The sequence below is a fragment of the Lepisma saccharinum genome, chromosome 28, assembly GCF_977018435.1.
Source record: "Lepisma saccharinum chromosome 28, izLepSacc3.1, whole genome shotgun sequence".
NCBI lineage: Eukaryota > Metazoa > Arthropoda > Insecta > Zygentoma > Lepismatidae > Lepisma > Lepisma saccharinum.
The window spans coordinates 34,895,787-34,919,784 of NC_139256.1; the positions used below are offsets into that span (position 1 = coordinate 34,895,787).

General features: G+C 40.0%; 1 protein-coding gene across 1 annotated transcript in view; it reads right to left on the reverse strand.

Moving 5' to 3' along the window:
- Positions 1–22,471, reverse strand: part of LOC145980728 (uncharacterized) — a 45,760-nt gene extending 23,289 nt beyond the window's left edge. Inside the window, exons 1-2 of the mRNA XM_083113789.1 lie at positions 22,333–22,471; positions 1,953–2,305 (exon numbers count right to left, since the gene is read on the reverse strand). Coding sequence (XP_082969915.1) covers positions 1,953–2,305; positions 22,333–22,395 — 416 coding nt within the window. The 5' untranslated portion in view covers positions 22,396–22,471. The remainder of the gene's footprint in view (positions 1–1,952; positions 2,306–22,332) is intronic.
- Between the last annotated feature and the right edge of the window lie 1,527 nt (positions 22,472–23,998).

Sequence of the window (23,998 nt, forward strand, 5' to 3'; positions counted from 1 at the left end):
CGGGGGTGGAACATACTGTAGGCACTGTGATTGAATATTGTGCACTTTTTTCTGTGTGATATAATTATCTGTATAATCTAAAGTAATATGGAGTGTGTAAGAGATGATTTCAGTATCAGTCAATTAACACTTCAAGAAATGTTTTAAAAGATGTAGAAAAATGTAGTATTTGTGTAGTATATGATATTTATAAATTAATGAGCTCCCATAATTTACCTTCATTTAATACTGTTAAATTTTTGAAAAATGGTCTTGGTTTACAACCCCCCCCCCCCCCCCCAATAACCCTTGAGCTCCCCCTGGAGATCAATTCTAGCTACGGGCCTGCTTGGCTCTCAAGGACTGTTGCACCACAGCTGTATTATGCTATTGTATGTTTTATGACATGGTTTCAATGTAAATAATATTTTCATGCAAATGGTAAGAATTATTTAAAACAGCAATGCGCTAGCAAAAGAATATTGTATAATGAAATGATTTCAGTAAAACAAGAACATGTTTGATTTTACTGTATATGTGATGAGTAGGACTAGGACTTTGATGCAAATGCATTTTTTTTGGTAAGGCAGGAACATTGCATAAGTTGATAGGAACTTGTTTTACACGTAAGTGAATTAATTGGGATGCCTTTGACAGGGCATTTTTTTGCATTTGTTGACCCTTTTTGAAGTAAAGGTCATTTTTTAAACTTTTTAAACCGTTTGTTATTTTTCTGCCTTTTAAAAATCATATTATGCATTTTTCTACATTTTGGTGAAAGAAGGGGCATTTTATATGCAAATGTAACCCTTTGAAGCAGAGAGGTTCAGACTCTTTTCTCATTGCCTTCAGCGCAGTTCAGAAGGACTGTTTGAAGAAACATAGAAATTCTGTGCAGTATTGTTGACACAAGCTGTTGTGTAACAATTCAGCTCAAACAATGTGATGTCCCCCTCTATCAGTAAATACATTGTCGCCAGATGGATAATTGTTAAAAAAAACAATGGGTACAAAGTTTTGTGCTCTGTATCGGACATTTTGTCAGGGAAGAAATTTGCACTCTATGGAATTGAAAGTTCCTTAACAGCAAGTGATATTGTTCATTTCAAGTACGCTCCTCTTGTGTCGGTGGAAGTCGAGAGAAATTTTTCCGTGTACAAGCTCTCTTGTCCGAAAACCGACAATCATTCACTTTTGAAAATTTGCATATGATTTTCGTTGTGTACTGCAGCTCAGTACTTAAAGTGTAAAAGATGACAAAAAGTGAACTTTCTTACTTGTACTACCATACGCAATGAACATGTGATAGATACTGTAATGTTGATTTGTAATTTGAATTTCTCTCGCTAGTTCATAAATTTGTTTTACTAATCTTTCAGAATCTTTAGGTCATTTTTCTAAGTTTATAGGGCATTTTCTTGCATGTATTATGCATTTTTTTAAAGGTCATTTTTTTGGCAATTTTAAGGTCATCAAAAATCTTAGCCCTACTGATGAGTATAAATTCATTGCAATTTTAGTATGTTGTAATATTCAAATACTTCATTTGTTGAATTATTCTGTTACTGATTATGCATCAGTTTCAAAAAAGTGATTCAATTTCATTTATTAAGAAGACTAGTTGTGATTTATGTCACTACATCTATTGATTCCATTTCATTTCAAATCAAATCATCCATTGGTTGTAATTGAATACTCTTAATTTCAGTAAAACAATTTGAATAGAATGTCTGAAAACTAATATTGGTTATTGGAACTAATAGAAAGAACTTCTAGCTTACAGTTAATTTGTAAAACAAATATTCTCCGTGAATCTTTTAGGACAATGCCTGCCAATGGCTTGTCATTGTCAGTATGGCAGCATAAATCCTCCCCTTTGCAAAACAACTAATAATAATAATCTACAATAACTTACACTAATAATAAATAAATAATAACCCATAGCTCTACAGCCCGTGAGGGCCTTGGCTTACCTACACACTTCAATCTCTTTCTGTGTATGAGTTGTTTCTGTATGGCTTCCTGTTTTCCTTTTCCTCTTCTGTCTACTCGCACAAATCTCCACTGGGATGATATTCTCATCATTTGTAGCACTTGACTTAGCTCTGACCGAGTTTCCACAACAGGTGTGAGTCTTGGCGTACTTTTGCCTTCCTCTTCTGCATCTTTGGTTGAAGTAGACTTCTCTTATTTCACTGAGATTGCAATCTTCAGATTCACAAATGGTTGCTAAAGGATCCATTGTTGGTCTCGGATTGAGTACCTCTGCAATATATTTCTCCAATATCTGTACATTATTGGTTGAATTCATAGCAGTTCCACTCCCCTAGAAATTAACAAAGAAAATCACAAGTCTCCCTACAACAGTGTTTTATCTATATACATCCTCAAGATTGATTTGATTGATTTTACTTAGCTTCTTGTGCCACTTTTGGCTAATTTGAGAAGATTGGGATGAGTGATGATATGATGAAATTGATGAATGGACACTAACAAACATCCATGCCCAGGCCAGGATTCGAACCTGGGAATCCTGGTGTAGTAGCGCAATGTGTTAATCGCTCTGACACGGGGGCTGGCACATCCTTAAGGCTTTCTAACCCTAACCACATTGGTGGTTAAGTGCATTGAATGCTCAACTCAAAATCTTGCCACCAAAAGTTCCAGGTACAAGTTCTGGCCTGGTCAAGGGTGAGTGGATTCATCAATAACATCTAATCATCATTCATCCTCTTCAAGTTTTATTAATGGTTTGAAACCCTCCTCACAAAAATTTCAGGTGATGTCTGTGCTTCCTGCAGTTTTAAATCACTACATTGTAGTGCTATAATTATAATTTCAAAGCAGTGTGTATGTGCAAGACTATAATTATGAATTAATGTTGAACACTTGTTCCTTTAGTTTAACATATTAATGACTGAACATGGCCTAAAATGAGCAGTGCATTGTAACTTAAGCCTAAATTTATTTATTTCCATATACCATTACAGAAAAATGTATGGAAAACGTCTACTACATTATCTACATATTATTTTTATGAGACTTACACAATTTTTCTCCATTGTTACAACGAAAGAAAAACTCAGGTAGATATAAATAATAATACTAACTAGTTTCTCCGTATTTATATATAACAAAATTAGCTAATTACATACTCAATGGAAATAGCAAGTTTTTAAGTTAGAAAATTTCACAACTAAAAAACTATTTGATAATAAATTACTTCAGGTTTAGTAATGCGACGTTGTAAACGATGTTTAATGCATAAATTTAACACAAAAATGAACATGTGATAGATACTGTAATGTTAATTTGTAATTTGAATTTCTCTTGCTAGTTTATAAATTTGTTTTACAAATCTTTCAGAATCTTATGTTTCTGTGCATGGAGAAGGGATATGATAACATTTTAGATAAGTTTAGGGTTAAAGGGATATCAATTGAAAGAGAAAAGTGAATCAAATACATTTCGTCAGTTATTGTACGCCTAGGCCCTTCATGGGCTGTTGCGCGACGGATTATTATTATTGTATTCATGAATATTTGTTGACATTGTAATCTTTTGACATTCAATAATAATAGATAATGCACTTTTAATAAGTCATAAGACAAATTTTGTTCGGAAGTTCGCGTGCAGCGCGTATCATAAAGCAGACGTTGTATGCCATCTAGTATCAAACAGAGATACTAAAGGGACAAGTAGCGTCACAACTTCTTGCGGTGGCCATAATGCGAACTTTCTCAACACGAAATTCTGCTCAGTAATTCTATTTACCAGCGGATTCGATTAATGAAAATTTAAGAAAATAAATGTCTACTTTCGATTTTGCTAATGCTCTTCATCAATTTCGTCTAATCACCACCCATGCTCATCGTCGCGATGAACGCATAGTGGCAGACAAGCAACGTAAAAATTAAAGAAAATACGAAAGTAAATCATTCTTCCTTCCCCAAACAGGTGTATTACTTCATTATACTCCAATCACAATCAGAACTTTCTCTTGGAGGCGGGGGCGAGTTACAACGACCTTTCTGCCCCTTTAGGCCTCGCGACGGTGAGGATGAATGATGATTAGATGTAAATTAATAAGAAAGGCTCATCAAGGAACACTCAGTCCAGGTCGAGACTCGACGTAGGACAGCGAGTCGACCACTCGACGCCTTCATCTAACGCAGGCACGTATCCAATGGGGGTCTTTTTAGGGGATCGAGCCCCCCCCGAAAGTTTTAGGTTTACACTAGATAAAATTAGATTCTTTTTGTTTCTTGTGGTGTGAAATAAAATAATGTGACGTTATGATTTAAGGAGATAAATAATTATAGAGACAAAACGGAGAATGTTCTATAACCCTATTATTGTTACTAGCAGGTATTCAAGGTGGGCATCAGGGGCTCGAGCCCCCCCCATTTTCAGGATTTTTTTCTGTTTTCACTAGATAGAATTACGTAGGTTTTTGGCTTCTTGAATAATGTGATGATAATTTGAGATAAATAATTATTGAGACAAAACGGAGAATGTTCTATAACCCTGTTATTGTTAATAAGGTGTATCCAAGGTGAGGATCAGGTGGCTCGAGCCCCCTCCCCCAGGAAATTTTTCAGTTTTCACTAGATAAAATTAGGTTTTTGGCTTCTTGAATCATGTGACTATGGTTTAAGGAGAAGAATAATTATCGAGACAAGACGGAGAATGTCCTATAACCATTAATAGCAGGTATACAAGGTGGGCATCAGGGGCTCGAGCCCCCCCCCCCTTCAGGAAATGTTTCTGTTTACACTAGATAAAATTACGTAGGTTTTTGGCTTCTTGAATAATATGATGATAATTTGAGATAAATCATTATCGAGACAAGACGGAGAATGTTCTATAACCCTGTTGTTGTTAATAGCGCGTATCCAAGGTGAGGATCAGGTGGCTCGAGCCCCCAAACCCCCACCTTCACCAGATTTGTTTTCACTTTACACTACATAAAATTAGGTTTTTGTCTTCTTTAATAATGTGTCGGAGAATGTTCTATAATCCTGTTGTTGATAATATTGCACGTAAAATTTTCTTACTCTTTCGGTGTTGTCGCAGCGAACTTGAGCACTATGTAGAGACTTGTCAGCATTTGGAAGCTGCACAACGAAGGTAGCACCACACGTAGAGCGATTCGTTGTAATTTTTAATCTCTGGAAGGCGAGAGTAGAAGATTCTTGAATAAGAGAAGGAGTCGAAGTACTGGCAATATTTTCGAATCGTTCTAGAATATAATGAGGATACGCGGTTTCAATTTCCTGGTTGATCTGTACAACAGAATCAGTTAATTAGACTTCAGAGGTAAGTGTGACAATTCATACAGTCGATTAGTGATCAGTCAGTGCCCATTGGTAGCTTTATAAGATCTAGTGATTCGAAAATGCAAAGGACTAAATACCATAAAGTAACAAAGTCTATTACTACGTTCAAAGCTGAAAACATTGACAACAGCGGAACTTCTGGAGCCTCAGTGTAGTGCTACGAGTAGTTCGGGTCAAGGGCCGAAGAGATCGAAGGTCTCTCTCTCTCTCAAGTGAATATTTCAGCAGTACCAGGTATTAAAGCGTTTATTAAAAACGAAATAAGCTGCTCAGATCATCTGAATATCAAAGTTTTGAGTGATGATTTAGTTGTGCCAGGACCAAATTTCGTGTATGCAGTCCGATAATTTTATGACATAAAAAAACAAAATTTTGTTAAAGCCTACTGGGTTCGACACACTCAACAGACAATTTTGAATAATTGCGAGTGCTTAGGCTTGAATATGAACCATTTGGTCTTTGGTGGGTTTCGAATTTTATAAGAGCTGCAAACATGGAAGGACAAGACACATTAGTAGTGTTCAGGTTCGAATCAGAGAAAAATATTCGAGAACTTTCTGCGTCCAGTTCGCAGGCCACAGTTAGAATCTCGCGTTGTCGAGTGAATTGTGCATCCCGTGCATGTGTAACAGCTTCGTAAAAATACTTCTGGTACGTACATAGATGGTTTGATGTCTGATGAGAAGAAATGGACAAGCACACATACTGAGATGGTTCCGTTAATGCATGGAAACAGAGGAGTTGAGTGGTAGAAAGTGTTCCGATTTCACGTTCTGAATAAAATGACAGCCTTAAACAGTGGCGACGATTTATGGGATAGTTGCTCCCCATATTTTGCCTCCACACTATCACATTATGGCCTCTTAATGCTAAGCCTTGTCCAATGTCTACCAAGAGAAAGTAAACTTTCCTTGCATCTCCTCCCCACTTGTTTTGGCACCCAATTGTCACCACTGGCCTTAAACATACAATTGTGAGGTTCTATCTATACTCCTTTAAAAAATGGTGTTCAGCCCCCCCCCCCCCCCGAAAGGAATTCCTGGATACGTGCCTGATCTAACGGGATGGCATTTATTGTTTATCAGAAACAGTGGCCCTGGCGCACCCATGAATTTGATAATAAGGGTTATGCCTACTCTTATTTTTAGAATAAAAACTACATTTTATTTACCGCAGGGGGAAGGGGCAGGATGCGAAATCCATGAGAAGACCGGGGGATTTCCCCCCACTATAATTAATAGCAGTCTCTCCCTGGGTGGTGGGTTCGAGTACGGGCAGGCACGCAGCAGGGCGGCTCGGTGGGGCTGTGTATAGTGGTAATTAATATAAAATTTACAAATTTATTAAGATAACAACAAGAACGTTTTCACCACAGACATTAAAATCATGTTGACTGCGTAAGGGGTGCGCGGGACAGAAAAGTTTTGGTCGGGATCGGGAAGGGAAATTTTTATAACCCATTCGCCATTTCCCGATGGAAATTTTTTTTCTGCGTCAGGAAATTTTTGGGATCGGAAGTTTTCAAAATTTCCCGACGCGGTGAAAATCTAATTCTTCACACTTTTCCACTTCAAGTTGTTGATTTTGCACTTCTGAAATAGAAGCTATCGATTTTAAGAAATTTCAGACACTTATAGTGTAGACAACACCAACAATTAATCACTTTTAAATATGATTCTTTGGAATTTCTCGGCTGCCCGTAGACCGAAAAGTCAGGAAATCATTACCCATTCGATATCTATGCATCGTGAAAAATTACAAAAAGACTATGAATTTATTCATCAACAAAGTGATAGATAATCCTTGACGTTTTCCTAGCGGTGAATGATGAAAGGTTCTCTGGGGATATCAACCAGGTGATTTCCGGGTAAGCTTCCGAGCTCTCGAGAGCTAACGTTACTCTCATCTTCAGGGATTGAAGTGACGTTAGTCCCTGAGAATGAGAGTGACGTTAGCTCTCGAAAGCTCGGAAGATTATTCGGAAATCACCTGGTTGATATCCCCAGAGAACCTCTTCAAAGTGATAGACGTTTGTAGAAAGAAAGCAAAGCGCATCCACTTTCTACAGGGTGACCCAGAGATGTATACCCATTTTGAAATGAACATTACACAGTTAATTGTACACCAATTTTATTTTTGTAATATAATGTGTGTGATCTATTGCCATTTATTTTATATTTATTTATTTATTTATTTATTTATTGCAGTTACCATGGAGTCGTGTTCATGTATGATGCCTATGTTGCAGCTCTGCGGTTCAGCACCTGGTGGTGTTTTTGAAGTTACAGTGCCTGTAGTTCGAAACTGCTTAACTCATTTTAAGATTGTTTTGAAAGTTGGAACTGATCCATGCCGCCTTATGTGGAAGTGCCGGCGGAATAGCCTCTGAGCTGCAACCACTGAGTCGCCGTTTCTCACATAGGCATCATACGTGAACACGCGATGTTCCACCGACAACGACTCCGTGGTAACTGCAATAAATAAATAAATAAATGTAAAATAAATGGCAATATATGACACACATTATACAACAAAAATAATAAAGTTTGGTGTACAATTAACTGTGTAATGTTAATTCCAAAATGGGTATACATCTCTGGGTCACCCTGTATTTAAACAGTGGACTGAACTATTAACAACGCCAAAGTATTTTCAATTCATTTTGAACTGTATGATTTCTTAAATGATGATGTTATTGTTATTATTATTATTATTAACGACAACAATAAGGCGACAATAAAAGGTAAAATATACATTTCTATAACTGAAGGGCAAGGTGTAAAATCTTACTCTGCCCCCCCCCCCCCCCCCTCAGAAAGATTCCCGCGGGCACCCTGTTCGGTACCACCCGTGAGTGAAACGAAAAACAAAGGGATAGTCAATGAGAAGAGGTCGAAGTCCCAATGGATCATTCAACCAGCAAAACAGGTAGTCTATGTTCAACGACTTGAAAAACGAACACACCCCACGCTACCAGAAGAAAAGAAGGAATGAAAAACATGCACGAGTGGCATGCATACCAAAAACCTCTTTCAGTCGGCAACTTTTCACGGTGTAACCTCAACGCATCTGAATGCCCTTGCACCTGTAGGACACTCGTTGAGGTCACTGCATGCAACAAATTGCAAGTTTGAACTTGACACATCAGGAGAAAAAGATTTAGCATGATAGTGTGAGCGAACTTCAAAGAAAATAGCCGTACATAAATATAGATCCACCAACTTATTTGAAACCCTGGCCAGAAACAAGTGGCGCTAGTGTCGAACGTTTAGGAGGGGAGCTCGGGAACTCTGGGGCAAGGGAAGGGATGGCAGAAACACGTGTTTTCCCCCCTGTGTTGCCAAATCTAGAAGTGGGCGTGTGCCGTGAAAGGTTTGCAAGTAAACAAATATGCAGGCCGAATATTAAGTTTCGTTTCTAGATGTGGTAATTCAAATAACATAGCATAAGAGAGAGGAGGGAGGGGGACACTAAAGTTAAAAACGCCAGCTGTCTCGCAGAAGGATATCAACAATTTAAACACATAAGATTAATATTCTAAATTATGTAAACTATATATTTTTTTTTCAGAGGACCCCCCCCCAATTTTTTTGACACGTCGGCGCCCCTGCACCTGACACATCTTAACTCTGCCAACATTTTTTTACTTTGTAATTAGGATGAATCCAAGTTTCATCAATGTAAACAACAGGCCTCCCTTCGTTGCGGAATCTGTTAATCACAAGAAGATATCTTGCTCTCCAAACCTCAATGTTGCTTCGTTCAACCAGAGCTAAGCGAGAGTTTCTACATTTTTTAAATTTAAAGCCTATTTGTTTCATAATTTTCCTTAATTTCCCCGCCTCCCCCGATAATTAATTTCTTCCTTAGCAATAGCTAAATGTTTCAATATTGTAGGAACTTCTCTTTTCACTACGTACATTTCATGGATTTTCCTTCGCAGTATACACTTTTCCATGTCGTCAATGACAATCTTATTCTGTCGAGCACGTCTCCGTATACCAGGAGTTGACAATTTCTGGTCAGGGGTTTGTAAATCTTTTTTCTCTCTTTTCAGTTTTTTAAGCAATGACTCCGACCGTCCCGTTAGATATAGTGCTCTCTTTAGGGGTTGATCGCGAGGATAATATCACCCGTCTCTTTTCTCATCTTCACACTTCTCGATGATTCGTAGTAGCAAATTTCGTTCACTGCTGTGCACAACTTTTGACATTTTACATTTACTCAAAAACACGTCTACGCACACAACAACACTCCTCGAATTCTTGAAGAGAGTAAAATTAGCAACACTGTATCAGCGGAAGTGGGACGGTCCTTGCCCGACCAGCGCCAGAGAAAACACCGGGGGTGAAAGAAGAGGGTGGGGGAGGCCGGTTAGTTCGCATATTTTCCGAGGTTTCAGAAAGCTTGGTGGATCTATATGTGAGGGAAAATGTTTCCTTGGTTTGTAGTTCTGTATTCTGCAGCCTGAAGCGCACCTTACTTGTACAGTCAACGGCAAAGATAATGGTAGGCAAATTGTCCACCGCTCTACAACCTGTGTTGTTAAGGAATGAAACTATGTTGGTTCGAAGCAGGCATTGATCTCTGCTTATTGACGTCATTATTTCAATTCATTGTCATCACATTCTGTAATACAGACCGAATGAAAATGGTGGTGGACAATTCGCCTACTGATTCTTTTGCCGTTGGGTGTACAGTCACGGACACTGCCGGGTTGTAATGAATACATTGACTTTCAATGGAATCGTTACAACCCAGTTGTGTCTATAACTGTACAGAGAGCAACGTTGGATAGTATGCATGGCAATACTAAAACTTATCACAGCAGTAGAAGAATCAAGTCACGGTGTCCCGTGAAACTACTTTTGCCCTCATAATAATATTATCAGTTTGCAAAGCAATAGGTCTAAGCCAGAGGTCTCCAAACTGACTTGAGCTACTTCCACATTTGAAAATGCATGATGAGCTACCAAGTGCGAATTGATTTCTTTTCGATCTTTTGTTGGTTTATAAAAACTTTAAGTAAAATGTAAAAATCATTTGTTTTACAGCACTAAGAAGCGATGGGGCTTGGGTTTGAATCCTGGCATGAACATGTGACTGTCCCTTCATCAATTTCATCATATCATCACTCATCCTGATGGTCGTCATTAGCCAAAAGTGGCAGAAAAGCGACGCTAAACAACAAAAACTGCAAAATACAGAGGCTGTCATTTCTTAGAGTTCAAAACATATAAATACTTTTCTTACACACACAGTAAAATGTAAAAATTTGTCAATAACGCATTATGATATTGATTCTTATCATGTTAATAAGGGTGGCACTCACTTTCATCCACAATATTTGTTAGGTTAGGTGAATGAGTTGTTACAGATATTGGAACGAGTTGTCCAGATGTCCATCTATCGGCAAAAACAGATATTTCTCTTAGTTTCACTCAGATATTGCCGCTTTTTATCTACAGTCTATTCTAGCCAAATCCCTCACTAGCTACTGGAACCCCGCGAGCTACCGTAGCTCGCGATCGACGGTTTGGCGATCACTGGTCTAAGCATTTCCTAAATCCCTTCGCTCGCAATACTAATGTTTCTAATAGTTCTTGTGTGGATTACTTAACGACTGTGTGATTATACCGGGTGATTCTAAAGGTAGGGTACAAACGAAAACCACAGATACCTCCCATGAAATAGAGACGAAAGTGCCCCTTCCACTTTGCCGAGAGATGCCTCCGTGAGGAGCTATACAACGCCGAAAACGTGTGAAAATGAACTTCACACCGCTGTACAGCCAGTACCAGTGAAGATAGAAAGGCGGAACAAAAGAAGTCAAAAGGAACACCAAAGTCGCCCATCCGAAAAACACCAGGCGGCAGCTGCGCAACGCATGCGCATGGGGTTCCACAAAGGAAATAGAAGTGTCCCGCAAGACAAGTGAAGGGAAAGGGTAGTGATCGACAACAGTAGGGACAAAATAAGCAATGAAGCATGATGTAACAATTGCACAGCGGGAAAAAAAAAACACCATGACCGAAGCAGTGCAGTCAAGAAAAGTAGTGCGAGGTTGCAGAACCACGGGAGGACGACGTAGGACGATTTTAAGTCCACTTTATGCACAGTAAGGCTAATCGTGACTGGACCTACAGTTTAAAGTGGGATCCGAACCACTTGTGCCTCCACCGGGTATCGAACCCGGGACCCCTTGATTACAAGGCAATGACGCTACCACTGCGCCATGGGGAGGCCCCACGACGTAGGACGAAGAAACACACCGAGAATGCAAGCAAAGTGGTCCGTGACACTCAACAGGCAACAGACGCGTACATGGTTCGGGGCAGAAATGGCGGCGCTGGCGGAGCAGCGCTTGGGGAGTCCCCAAACACAGTGGGGAGACACCGCAGCAAGAACAAAGCACGGTGCAACAAATGAGAAAGAGGACCGGACGGGGAATGGTACCTGCCAAGGAGACAACAAATGCGGGACGAGGGATTCCCCGTAGCAGCAACGAGGGGATGTCACACAGAGGTCGTGCGCCTGCAGGACAAACACAGCAACTACGGGCACAGGAGGTTATTGCCAATGAAAGGTGCACGTACAGATAGGACCACGTTCCTCGTACAGACGTTGTTACAAACGTCGTGATGGGGCCCAATCAGCCTCTTAGAAATGAAGCCGGAGGCACATCGCTGGGTGGGAGGGGGCGAAAGGCTGCTGGAGTGTCGTACGGACCCCACCACTCCACTTTGCTTGCATTCTCGGTGTGTTTCTTGCTTCTTTTGTCTCTACTGTTGTCGATCGCTACCCTTTCCCTTCACTTGTCTTGCGGGACACTTCTATTTCCTTTGTGGAACCCCATGCGCATGCGTTGCGCAGCTGCCGCCTGGTGTTTTTCTGATGGACGACTTTGGTGTTCCTTTTGACTTCTTTTGTTCCGCCTTTCTATCTTCACTGGTGCTGGCTGTACAGCGGTGTGAAGTTCATTTTCACACGTTTTCGGCGTTGTCTAGCTCCTCACGGAGGCATCTCTCGGCAAAGTGGAAGGGACACTTTCGTCTCTATTTCATGGGAGGTATCTGTGGTTTTCGTTTGTACCCTACCTTTAGAATCACCCTGTATATTAGGAATGTCAAATAAGTATGTTTAAATAATAGATAATAATACGCGTTTTAGAAATACCCACAGAGCAAAGAGCCCGCCCCCGTGGTGGAATGGTTAGCACAGTGCGCTAAGATGCCAGGGATCCTGGGTTCGAATCCCGGCCTGGGCATGGTGTTTGTGAGTGTCCATTCATCAATTGCATCATGTCATCACTCATCCCCATCTTTTCGATTACCCAAAAGTGGCAGAGAAGCGAAGTAAAATAAATAAATAAATACAACAATGATATTTGTTATCTATAAATCAGTAACACTTCAAGTTTCTATGATGTCTACAAATGACTACATGGCTACAAATGTCTATAAATGTTCAATGTGCCGTCCACCAGTTATGCGACACACATGCCATCGAAATTCGAGTTCTTCTTGCCACACTTTTTGCAAGAACGCCTCGTCCACCAAAGCAAGGTCGTTTCTTGTTGTCTTCTTTAGCTCTTGTATATTCCATGGCATAGGTTTTGTCTTTGTCGAATAGGATTTGTCTTTAAGAAAGCCCCAAATGCAGAAGTCTAGGGGTGTACCGACTTGTGAACAGTGGCGCAACCACAGGGGGGCATTGCCCCCCACCTTGGACCGAATGGTGATCTAGGGGGGCAAGGGGGGAAAGAATGACCGCCAATTGTACCTGCGGGGGGGGCAATTACCGCCCACAACTTCATTATTGATGCAAATGAAAATAGTTTTCATAAAATTTTCTTCCTCGCTCTCCCTCCTTTTCTTAGTCTTACCAAGTTCAGAACCGTAGCTACGAGGAGGCGGGAGTCGGCTCTGGGCGCCAAATGATCTAAATGAAAATAAGTTGTAAAGTTGATTCATTGATTTGTGGTTTTAAGTTCACTTTACGCATAGAAAGGCTAATCGAGACTGGACCTACAGTTTAAATTGAGATCCGAACCACTGTGCCTCCACCGGGTATCGAACCCGGGACCCCTTGATCACAAGGCGACGATGTTGCCAATACACCATCAAGGAGGCACAAAAGTTGTAATAGAGAGAATGTATTGGCGTCCCATGAAATTATTTCCGCCCTAATAAATCAATATTGATTACAGCCTGCACAAAAATTGGATCCAAAAATTTTCTTGCTCGCGATTTATCATTGTTCTCTGTAATGCAGTGTAAATTACCAGACAGAGAAATAAGACTTGTCTTAATTGATTTTGTTTTAAGTGCTTTGACAATTGTTTTGAGGAAAGGGAGCGTGCACATTTGACAGACAATTTATGTAATTCTTGCTTTTGGCTTATTGTGAGATGGATGAATTGGTTGTGTAATAATAATAACCCGCAGCGCTACAGCCCGTGAGGGCCTTACCTACCGACTGCTGGTCTCCCTCCCACACTGTTCCTCCGTCACCTATTGTAGCGTGGAGATCTTCAACCAGGATTGGAATAGTCGGTTGTCGTATCCCCAGCCGTTGTAGGTCTTCTCGACCGGGTTACCGCTCACTCACCAATTTCCTCACGATGGTGTGTTGCCACCGGCCCTATACGTAGGCCGAATAAATTCCGACCAGAGCCGGATTCGAACCTACGCCGTCCCGCAGCGAACGATCTCAAGACGAGTGAACGCCTTAACCCGCTCGGCTACGGAGGAGGACACTACTACTACTAATAATAATAATAATAATGTTATAATAATTTATGATTTAAAATAATAATAATTATTATTATTAGCATTATTATTATTAAAATTATTTTTATTACTAAAATTTGTATTATTGGTACGTTTATCCTGGTACTTGCCCACCCCAGACAAAAATTCGTGGTTGCGCCTCTGCTTGTGAAAGTCGCCATTTTCTTTAACACTACACCAGCGCCACAATGACCGTGTTTACAAAAGTATTGCGCATGAAAAAACTTGAAGATTTTCTCATTGTTATAATACAACAAACCTCGTTGTTGTGTTCCAGATAATGTTTAACAACAAACCTGATAGGTTGTCCGCTCTGTTAAAATACACGTTGTATATTTGGAAAAGGGGCAGGTATCCAAATTGGACCCCTCCGCTTTCAACGCCCGTGCATCTTGCACAATAGTATACAAACATGCAAAGTCATCTAACTGTTCTACAAATGAGTGACAACAATTGATGCGATGCCTGAAGAGGAAGAAGACAACAATCCTTTTGCCTGCTTCAATTTGAGAACTCCTACTCTTTTAACAAACACAGTGAGGAGAAAAGAGGTGGGCCGTTGTTAACAAGGCTTTCCCTTGTCTAAGGCCTGGCAAGAAACAATCGTCCATTCTGCCAGAACGAAGCGAGAAGAGAATGTAATCCCACGCCCCATATTCAACGTGCTATTATCGTGTAAGGTTAGGTTCTGTTTGCATCGGACAAATCGCGGTGTGCAAAAGATGTTAACGGAAGCTTGCGAATACGGGAATAGGTGCGCCATCCTGTTTGGCAAGGTACAGCACTTAAGGCAGCTCAATTCATGCCAAAGGTAAATATTCAAGTCTTCATCAACACCTAGAAGCGTTATCAAGACGTTTAATCGCTCCCCTGTTGGTTCAGAAAATGTGTTGGAGTGATGTTCGCGTTTCGAGACAAACAACTGCTACAACTACAAGCATCAAGTAGTATGGATTTGGCTACAATGCGGGTTTGTAAAAGCATACGTCTGGAACACAGAACTGTATGACTGCAGGCCCGTAGCCAGGATTTTATTTCGGGGAGGGGGCTCATTCCTTATTCGCACAGGCGTCGCCAGAAATATTTGCAGAGGGGATCAAGCCACTGATAGAACTTGATTAGTAGAAATAATAATGGCAATAATTATTATTACCACGGTTATAATTGTCATTTTACAATAATAACTATTATAATGACGCAGTGCTAGCGACGTCGCCTTGTAATGAAAGGGTCCCGGGTTCGATACCTGGTGGATGCACAAGTGGTTCGCACACTTTAAACTGTAGGTCCAGTCCCGATTAGCCTTACCGTGCATAAAGTTGACTTCAAAAAACACCAAATAAGTATTATAACTTATTAAAAATAAACCAATTCTAATCCAAATGTATTATTATTATTACTACTACTATTATTATTATTATGTAAATGAAATGGAGAGACTTAGCTACTCGATCCACCGTATGAGTGAATAACACAACTATTGTCCATATTTTTTTTACATTTTGTACAGTTAGTGTACTCAAAATCATAGTTATTGTATTTTGTTATTAACGTTTACACATTCCGTTAAAAAAGGCTTTAAAAGTTAGGGCAAAATTTTACTCATAAAGTTTATATTGTGTGACCTCTAAGAAAGAAAACTATACATTTTGGGAGCTGTGGATCCATTTATTATTTGGATTAAATGGTAGAATAAAATTATAACCTGGTTTCTCTATTATACACTAAACTTTTTTCGATCTAATATTTAATCCTGCTAAGGAAGTAAACATAGTTACCATTATACAATACACTATTTAAATTAGATATTTGTAGGATTTCGGGAAGAGCTTCAGCTCCCTGGCTACGTGCCTGTATGACTGTGAAGCATGGCAATGTCTGAAGCTGAATGGAGAAGACTGGAAGCCTTCAAAACATGAAGGAAAATGAATGTCAGACTAAAATTATATGATTCTATTTCAGATGCAGCAATTTGCATTAATTTGATAAAGAAACAAGTAAGACTTATACAGGTTGTGTCAGGAACTCGATCGTTTCAATGCAATTACTGTGCAACAGGGCCTGTTGTAGAATAGATAAAAATGGGATCTCAATGTAGCTCACTCAGTCCAGAAAACATACGCAAAGGTCATCTGGTGCAACTTATTGATAGATTTAGACTTCTCGAAGGGAGCAGTCGCCCCATTCAAATCTTTTTTTTTAAATTCATGATCAGTGATGGAATCTCTGTCGGTGTTACTGTCGGTGTTACTGAAATACTTTCCTTGTCAAGCTATACACTTACGGTGCTACAAACAGTTTTGAAAATCGTTTTTCGAAATATCTTGTGCTGGATGCGGAAATAGCCAGGTGAATAAGGTGGATGATTCATTTTTGTAATGGATTTTTAGCCAGGAACTCGCGAATTATACGCTTTATGCGCAGAGGCATTGTCATGGTGGAGAATCAACTTGTCAGGCCACAGTTCGGCTCTTTTCCTCCTAATGGATTCCCGCACCCTTGTCAGCACTTCCAAATAACAGTGCTGAATCACCGTTTGTCCTAGCGAACTATCCCTTGTGAGCAGACAAGCATGGCTTTAATCTGCAAGCGAGATATACGAGGTGTGGCTAGAAAAAACCGGATTGTTGCTACAAACTCTTTTATTGGTTATTTTGTACAATACGAACATTATCCCCTTCAAAGTACTCCCCTGCACTATCGATACACCGCTCCATACGAATCTTCCATTGCTGGAAGCAGTGTTTCTGAAACCATGTTCATGGCCTCCGTCGCTTTTACTTTCACAGATTCTACGGTCGTAAATCTGGTTCCTTTCACTGCTGATTTGACCTTTGGGAATAAAAAAAAAGTCGCACGGACCATGATCCGGCGAATATGATGAATGTTCTAACACTGGAATTCCACACTTGGCCAAAAAAGCCTTGACTGACAATGCCGTGTGGACAGGAGCATTGTCCTGATGAAGAATCCATGACTTGCTTTTCCACAAATCAGGTCTTCATCTTCTAACTCGCTCACGAAGGCTCGTCAGCACAGTAATGAAATAATGTTGCTTGACAGTTTGACCTTCGGGTACCCAATACGAAACAATTCACCAACATTTGCAATTGGATTCCGTTTTTGACGTGCAAGGCCGTCTAGGACACGAGTCGCCGCGATCACTTCTCGTCCACCTTTAAACCTTTGAAACCACTGAAACACTTGTGTGCGTGATAAACACTCATCTCCGTACACTTCCTTCAACAAACCATAAGTCTATGTGGCGGATTTTCCGAGTTTCATAAGAAATTTCATATTGATACGCTGTTCCACTTTCACACTTAACTTTTTTTTCCGACGGAGCACAGACGTACGGTTTACTTCGTCCACAAGCTACAACGGAACTGAGCGCCGTGCACCCTGGGCAATCACACAGTCGATAGGCAGGATATCAGGTTATACACTCATGCACCGCTTGACCTTGACGTGCTTGCCGTTTGTCGACAGCAACACCAATCCGGTTTCTTTCTAGCCACACCTCGTACGTGCTTTTCAGCGGCCGAGGCGAATTCTCTGTTTTTCTCTGCATGTTCTGGCCTTTTGTTGCTGTGTCTTATTGAAAACACCACTGAGATTAAATGTGACGCCGGCGTTCTTTCTGGTCAACTGTCAACATTCGTGGCTTTATTTTTGCTGAAATTTTATCTCCATCAGAAGTACAGAAGTACCACGGGCACGTACTACTTCCTCTGCTGGTCGGGAACAAACGACTCGTTTCGTTTGGTCGTATCAACGCAAGTTGGAACATGTCCGAACCAGGTCCGTAGCCAGAATTGATCTCCGGGGGGGCTCACGGGTTATTAGGGGTGGCTTTGTAAATCAAGTCCATTTTTCAAAAGTTTAACAGTGTTAAATGAAGGTAAATTAGGTGTGGGGGGAAGGGGGTCATTAAGTTACATAAAGTTAGAAATAACACACAAATACTACATTTTTATATATATTTTAAAATATCGCTTGAAGTGTTAATTGTCTGCTACTAAAATCATCCCTTACTACACACTCCATACTACGTTTGATGATACAGATATTTATATCACCAAGAAAAGATGGACAATATTCAATCATAGTGCCTAGCGTAGATTCCACTCACCGGCCGAAACAATAAAACTCCCCTTCCTTTCCAAAACTTGGGAGCTGTTCACCTTTGACGCAGATGCGGAGGGAATTTGCATAATGACATCAAAGCAGTGGCGTAGCCATGGGCGCCCGGAAGGGGGACAAGGGGGGGCCGTGCCCCCCCTGGAAAATTAAAGTCAACCAAAAATTATGTATTTCACACATATATAATTTCATTTTTGCCACAATAATATGTGTTAATTATTGCATGAACACCATAAATTCAAATTTAAGCAATGTTTTTTTAGGGAACAACACTATTTTTGGGGAAAATGTGCCTTGTTTGCCCCCCCCGGAGAAAAATACCTTCCTTGCCCCTCCCTGGAAAAAAACCTGCGGACGTCCATGTGCGTAGCAGACGCCCCCGCAACACCCGAAATGTAGTGTAGTGTGCCAATCGTCTACGGTTACGAATCCAGTAGAAAGGTTCAGTTGCTCAACCAGTCGATGCCTTATTGTTACACAATACCTAAACAAACAAACTTGATAATTTATGACCTTTTTTATTACCAGTAATATTAGTCATATTTAAAATGTAACTTCCTCCCAAATATTTTCAAAAGCCTCCGTATTAGATTGGAATAAGATCTGAGATAAATTGCCCACTTCAAGGGGCCCAAAAACTCAGGATATTGATCCCAGAGGCAATTTTCCCTTTGCCCTTAGGTCCAGTAGCCCCAATTCCGCCACGCAGGGTATACAACGTAGCTATACAATGCTCCAATCGGCATTTCATTGAGTGACCAATTTTCAGAGAATGAAGTCCAGTCGCTGCTTACTTTTCTACTTCTCAAGACTTGAGTCCGCCTCTATTTCTTACCAGCAAATTGCAATTGACCCGTTCATATTAGGTCACCATTGACAATGTAGAGGTCCAGTTCAACCCCCAAAACTGAAATGATAAGTTTGGTTGAGTATGTAACTCACTATTAGTATTAGAAGCGTAATGTGAGTGGCTCTTACGTTGAATCATGGCCTGGCATAGACAGAGGATGGCTTTTTGGGCTGAAGGTGCATCCACCTCCAAGTCCAAGAAAGGAGTGTTTACTATCCTTTAAACAGTTTCCCGAAACAGTGTTTTTTTAAATATATGTCTATTATGAAAAAAACGTTTCAAACAGAAAATACAAAGGATCACGAACAAAATAGTTGGCTGTGTGAAGCCTCCACCCTCCTTAAAAAAAAGAATCCTGGCTGTGACACCCCATTGAAGTAAGAGAAAATATTTCTAATTTCTTCATCCAATCAGAGATTCAGATCACTCTGATTTAGTTTCGACAAACTACTAAACTGATATATATCCTAAGTCGATGACAAAAAATGGGAAGGAAGGGTTAAAGTTTAATCGTTTTACAACTGTGGGGGGGGGGGGGTTGCTAACTATTGTGCGTCCGCCCCCACTCTGGCATCATCTCGATGTTTCTTTTTTCCACTGAGGGGGGCCCAAATATTTTACTTGCAGGGGGGCAGAGAACTGCGCTACGCCACTGCATCAAAGTCACAGATTTCCGTATAAATGAGAGGTCGTAACAGGGGCAACGAAGGTACAGATAAAGAAGCTCCCCTGTGAAGAAACTTTCTAAAATCTAGAGAAGAAAATTTGCTCCCTAAATTTAACCTTCACCAAAGTTGTGAGCTAAATAATATCTCCTCTACATTTTCACTCTTCACTGCAAACAAATTACACAAGATAGTTTTACCTAATGTCAATGTGGTAGGGGGGCGCTCAGCCCCCCCTGGCCCCTGCCTGGCTACGGGCCTGGCCGAACGTATTTTTTTTTGTTTTAATGCTTGAATGCGTGAGCTTGCCGGACTCAACACCTCAGCTACACGCTGCGGCCATTCCGGGATTTAAATTGTCACACCTCATATATTAGTTCATTTCGTCAAGTGTTAAAGGGTTCGGCACCCTCTGTAACTTTTTCTTTCCCTCAAGAGCTTCTGTGAGCTACTAAGAATACGTTAAATAAATCAGCACACGTTGAACGGGGTCGCTAACCGCAGTTGGCTCAAAAGTTGGCAAGGTGCTTGCATCAGTTTGTTGCACTCTCAACGGTGGGTGGCAGCACCAGCGCTTTGGCTTCTCCTAATAAGAGTCGTGCCACGCCTTTACGTTTATCAGCAATACAGTCTTACTTGTTAACAAAAAGTAAAGCCAAATAAAGTAAGTATACGGTTCACTTTAACAACCCTCAATCGCTGTACCATGAAGAAAACGGGTCCTACCCACAAATGCATTGTAAATTAGAAATACAATACCGGATTTACAAGCATGGACGTGGCTCATGAGCCTTAAAAATAATGCGGGGAACAGATTTGTTGGTTCTGAAATTGTACTTAGTCTGCCCACCCTCGACTTCAACATTTTGCACTGTGTAGGTATGTGATTTAACATGGCATACACGGAAGAAGATAAATACTTCATGTCACGTTTTCTTCTGATTGACTCGAGAGCGGGACAGGCATATGTGAAATGGATACTTATCGTCCAGAGCTTCATCTCGTTCGAGCTTTTACAAATTTGAATGCAAATTATATGATAATTTAGGATAAATCAAAACTCCTGTATTGTGCTAATTTTGAAACATACCTCAAAGCCTTGAATATCTAAGGTTAAGTTTTCTGTTTAATGTGCAAAAACTTTGGTTTACTTATTTGTATCTATTATTACCAGACTTTAGATTAGAAAGATACTTTCATTTGCACCTGGAGACGAGAAACGAGACTAAAATTCTCATCTGCCATGTTGTGTACCTACCCCCATTTTCTTCGAGATTTAGTTACCAGATTTTAACCTCGATATTCACGACATGTCTCAGGCTTGCCAGTGTCTATGTTTCCGCACTCTAAATATTTCATAATGTATCCATAAAAAACGATGGAAGCGGCCCCGGCGCCCACCCAGCGTCGAATAACATGGGTACCTGGGGGAAACCCTGTAGGGTAAAGGCGGTCAGGGCGTGATGCTGATCACATCACCCCCACTCACGACCGGATCAAGAAAGTGTGGGGCGTTACTCCCAAACCCCCTATACACCTTCATGGCGTGGTGCTATGCACAGGGGAACACTTCTTCATCCATAAAAAACATGAACCCTTCTCGAAGAAATAACAATTTTTCAAAAAGCAGAATGGAAGCTGATATATCCTACTATCTCCTTCTGAAAACGGAAGAAACCGCACATCTTACGACTTATACAATCAGCAGACAGCCAACGAATTCATTTCTTTCTATACTTAATTTCTTTCCCAACTTCTTCATTTTGAAATTAATTTTCTTTTCCGTGGAAAGAGATTCCCCTCCCCCATCTTATTATACGACTCTCTAAGTTCACTTTTTCTTATGTTCATCAAGTATTTGAAGTAACACTACTGGATCTGCTTTTACCTAAAACATTTTAAAAACTTAATTGCCATCTGAATTATTATTAGGTAAATTACGCCATTTAAAAATTTCCAAACGTTAACAGAAAAATTACAAAATATCATACGAAAATGTGTAACATTACATTGCTTGTCTTCATAAATTCAAAGTACACTAGAATTCTTATTTACCTTTCCGTTCTACACAAAGCATACACAGTGGCATATTCGCTTGAATACGTCTTTGTAGCAACCAATGAATAATGCTTTGAAGACTATGGCTAAACCTTTACAAATAAATCTTGGCTACTAGCATGCCATGCTTATAATTGTACATATTCTGATACTGAGTGAGTTTTGAATTTCTAAATGGATTCCATATTTTTCGAAAAATAATTGAGTAACAACAATATTTAGTTTTGCAGACTATATCAGCGTACAGATGTGTGTTCTTGTTGCATGAACTGTAGTAATATAAGTATACTGCCCACAGAACACAAGGAAAACTGCACAAAACTAGCCTATATGTTAGATGCAGTTCAAGACATAAACTTCTTTATCAAAATTTATCTTATGTATCCAGAAATACTATTTTAAAACATGATTATTCTACTGCAACAGCTACTTTTGTAAGCAAACCATGGATTTATAAATCACTATTCTTTATTAGAAACTAGGAGCTACTGTAGATTTGCAGATACCTTGCTGTTGCATCTCCTTCCTCTTCCTTGTCCAGTCGTTTTATACGGACGGGTAGTCGTCATTATTTATTTATTGCTAGTTGTAATCCTGACAGCTGCGAACGTTACTTCCTTGCAACCGCTTGCAACGCTCCGCCAACACGAAATGCACAACGCCAAGGTAGATAGAGATTGGCACAACGCGTACCCATAATGCAAGAAGAAATTTACAGCTAATGAAAGGTAGTCAAATCTCAGGACAGTGCACGGACCACGATCAACCTGCCCTCTGTCGGACATAGGAATATCTACCATTAGTAGAGCGGGAAAAGAAGTGTTATACCAAGTGAAGCATTTGGCCTAGCCTTTATATCTTATTCTGTTCTTTGAACTTGGACGTTTTGGTCTAATTAGGACACATTTTTTTTATACGCTTTTGAAGTTGTTGCAGAATCTTTTGTCAATCATTCTTCACACGCTCTGGTGCTGCTATACAATTGAAGACATGTAATTCTGTATGTTGCAAGTTTGTTGATATTTCTTTGTGTTGGGAGTGTCGTTTTAAGGAAGTAATGGCTGGCTTGGTGGTAGTAATAATAGCAAAATACAGCTTACGTTTTACTTTTAACCACTCGCTTTAGTCAAAATCTAATGCATCTAGTTTTACTTGTTCTATCACTACATTTCTTACCATCGGGGAAGTCCTGTTTCAAAATGCAAACTATAAACAGATTCATTGTGTTCTAATACACCTCGTGCAAGTTTAGGCAAAGATTATCTATTACCTTATATATAATCCTTGGTCAAGGTCTGATGTAAACAAACAGGTGGCATTGCCGTTCGCTGAACCATGCAAGTCATAGCTACGGAATGCGTCGCGTTGTCGAATGATTCATTTTGCATGCGAAATGTAGACTGGAAGTCCTTGCCGCCGACATTCAGCCATGTCCTAATTAATTAAGGTATAAATTTGATTTAATTTGATGTTCTTCTACATCATTTGTTAGTAGCCTGCAGATACACTGAAGATCATGGCCACGAAACTTTCACTCCGTGTTTTTAGTGCAGTCAAATGAGAACCTAATATCAGGCTGATTTCCTATCACCCAACTTGGCAATTGACAACATTTGCACCAGCATCCGTGTAATTACATTCATATACCTATGCAGGCAGCAACTAAGAAATGCATCAGAATAATCAAATAATCAATTAACAATCAATTGCGATTACTATTATGGTGCTTCTGGTTATTCAGTTATTTTTTAACCTATTCATTTTCAGAATGTTGGCCACATTTGTTTCAGGCAAGTTACGGATTTGAGGGGGGGGCTGTATTCCTTAGCCTCCATCTGCAAGACACCTCCACTGGAGAAATATTGCTTTGAAAGGATCACAAAATGGAATTATTGGAAATATGTTAACAAATATAACTAACCGTCTGACATAACTTATACTAAAAGTTATAACTGAAATTGTATACAGATGAGCCTAACGCTAGTGCTAACCTCGGCCCTTCCCATGCATAAAACCGGGCCTGGCTTCAGATTAAACATCTATGATCTAATGTATTTTTTTTAAAAGATCTGCACCAACTATGGCACTAAGCACGGTTCTTTTCAAGCTAGAATTGCTTTTCAATTATTTCCTTTTTCTAGTAACAAACATTTGCATAACATTAAATAGAAT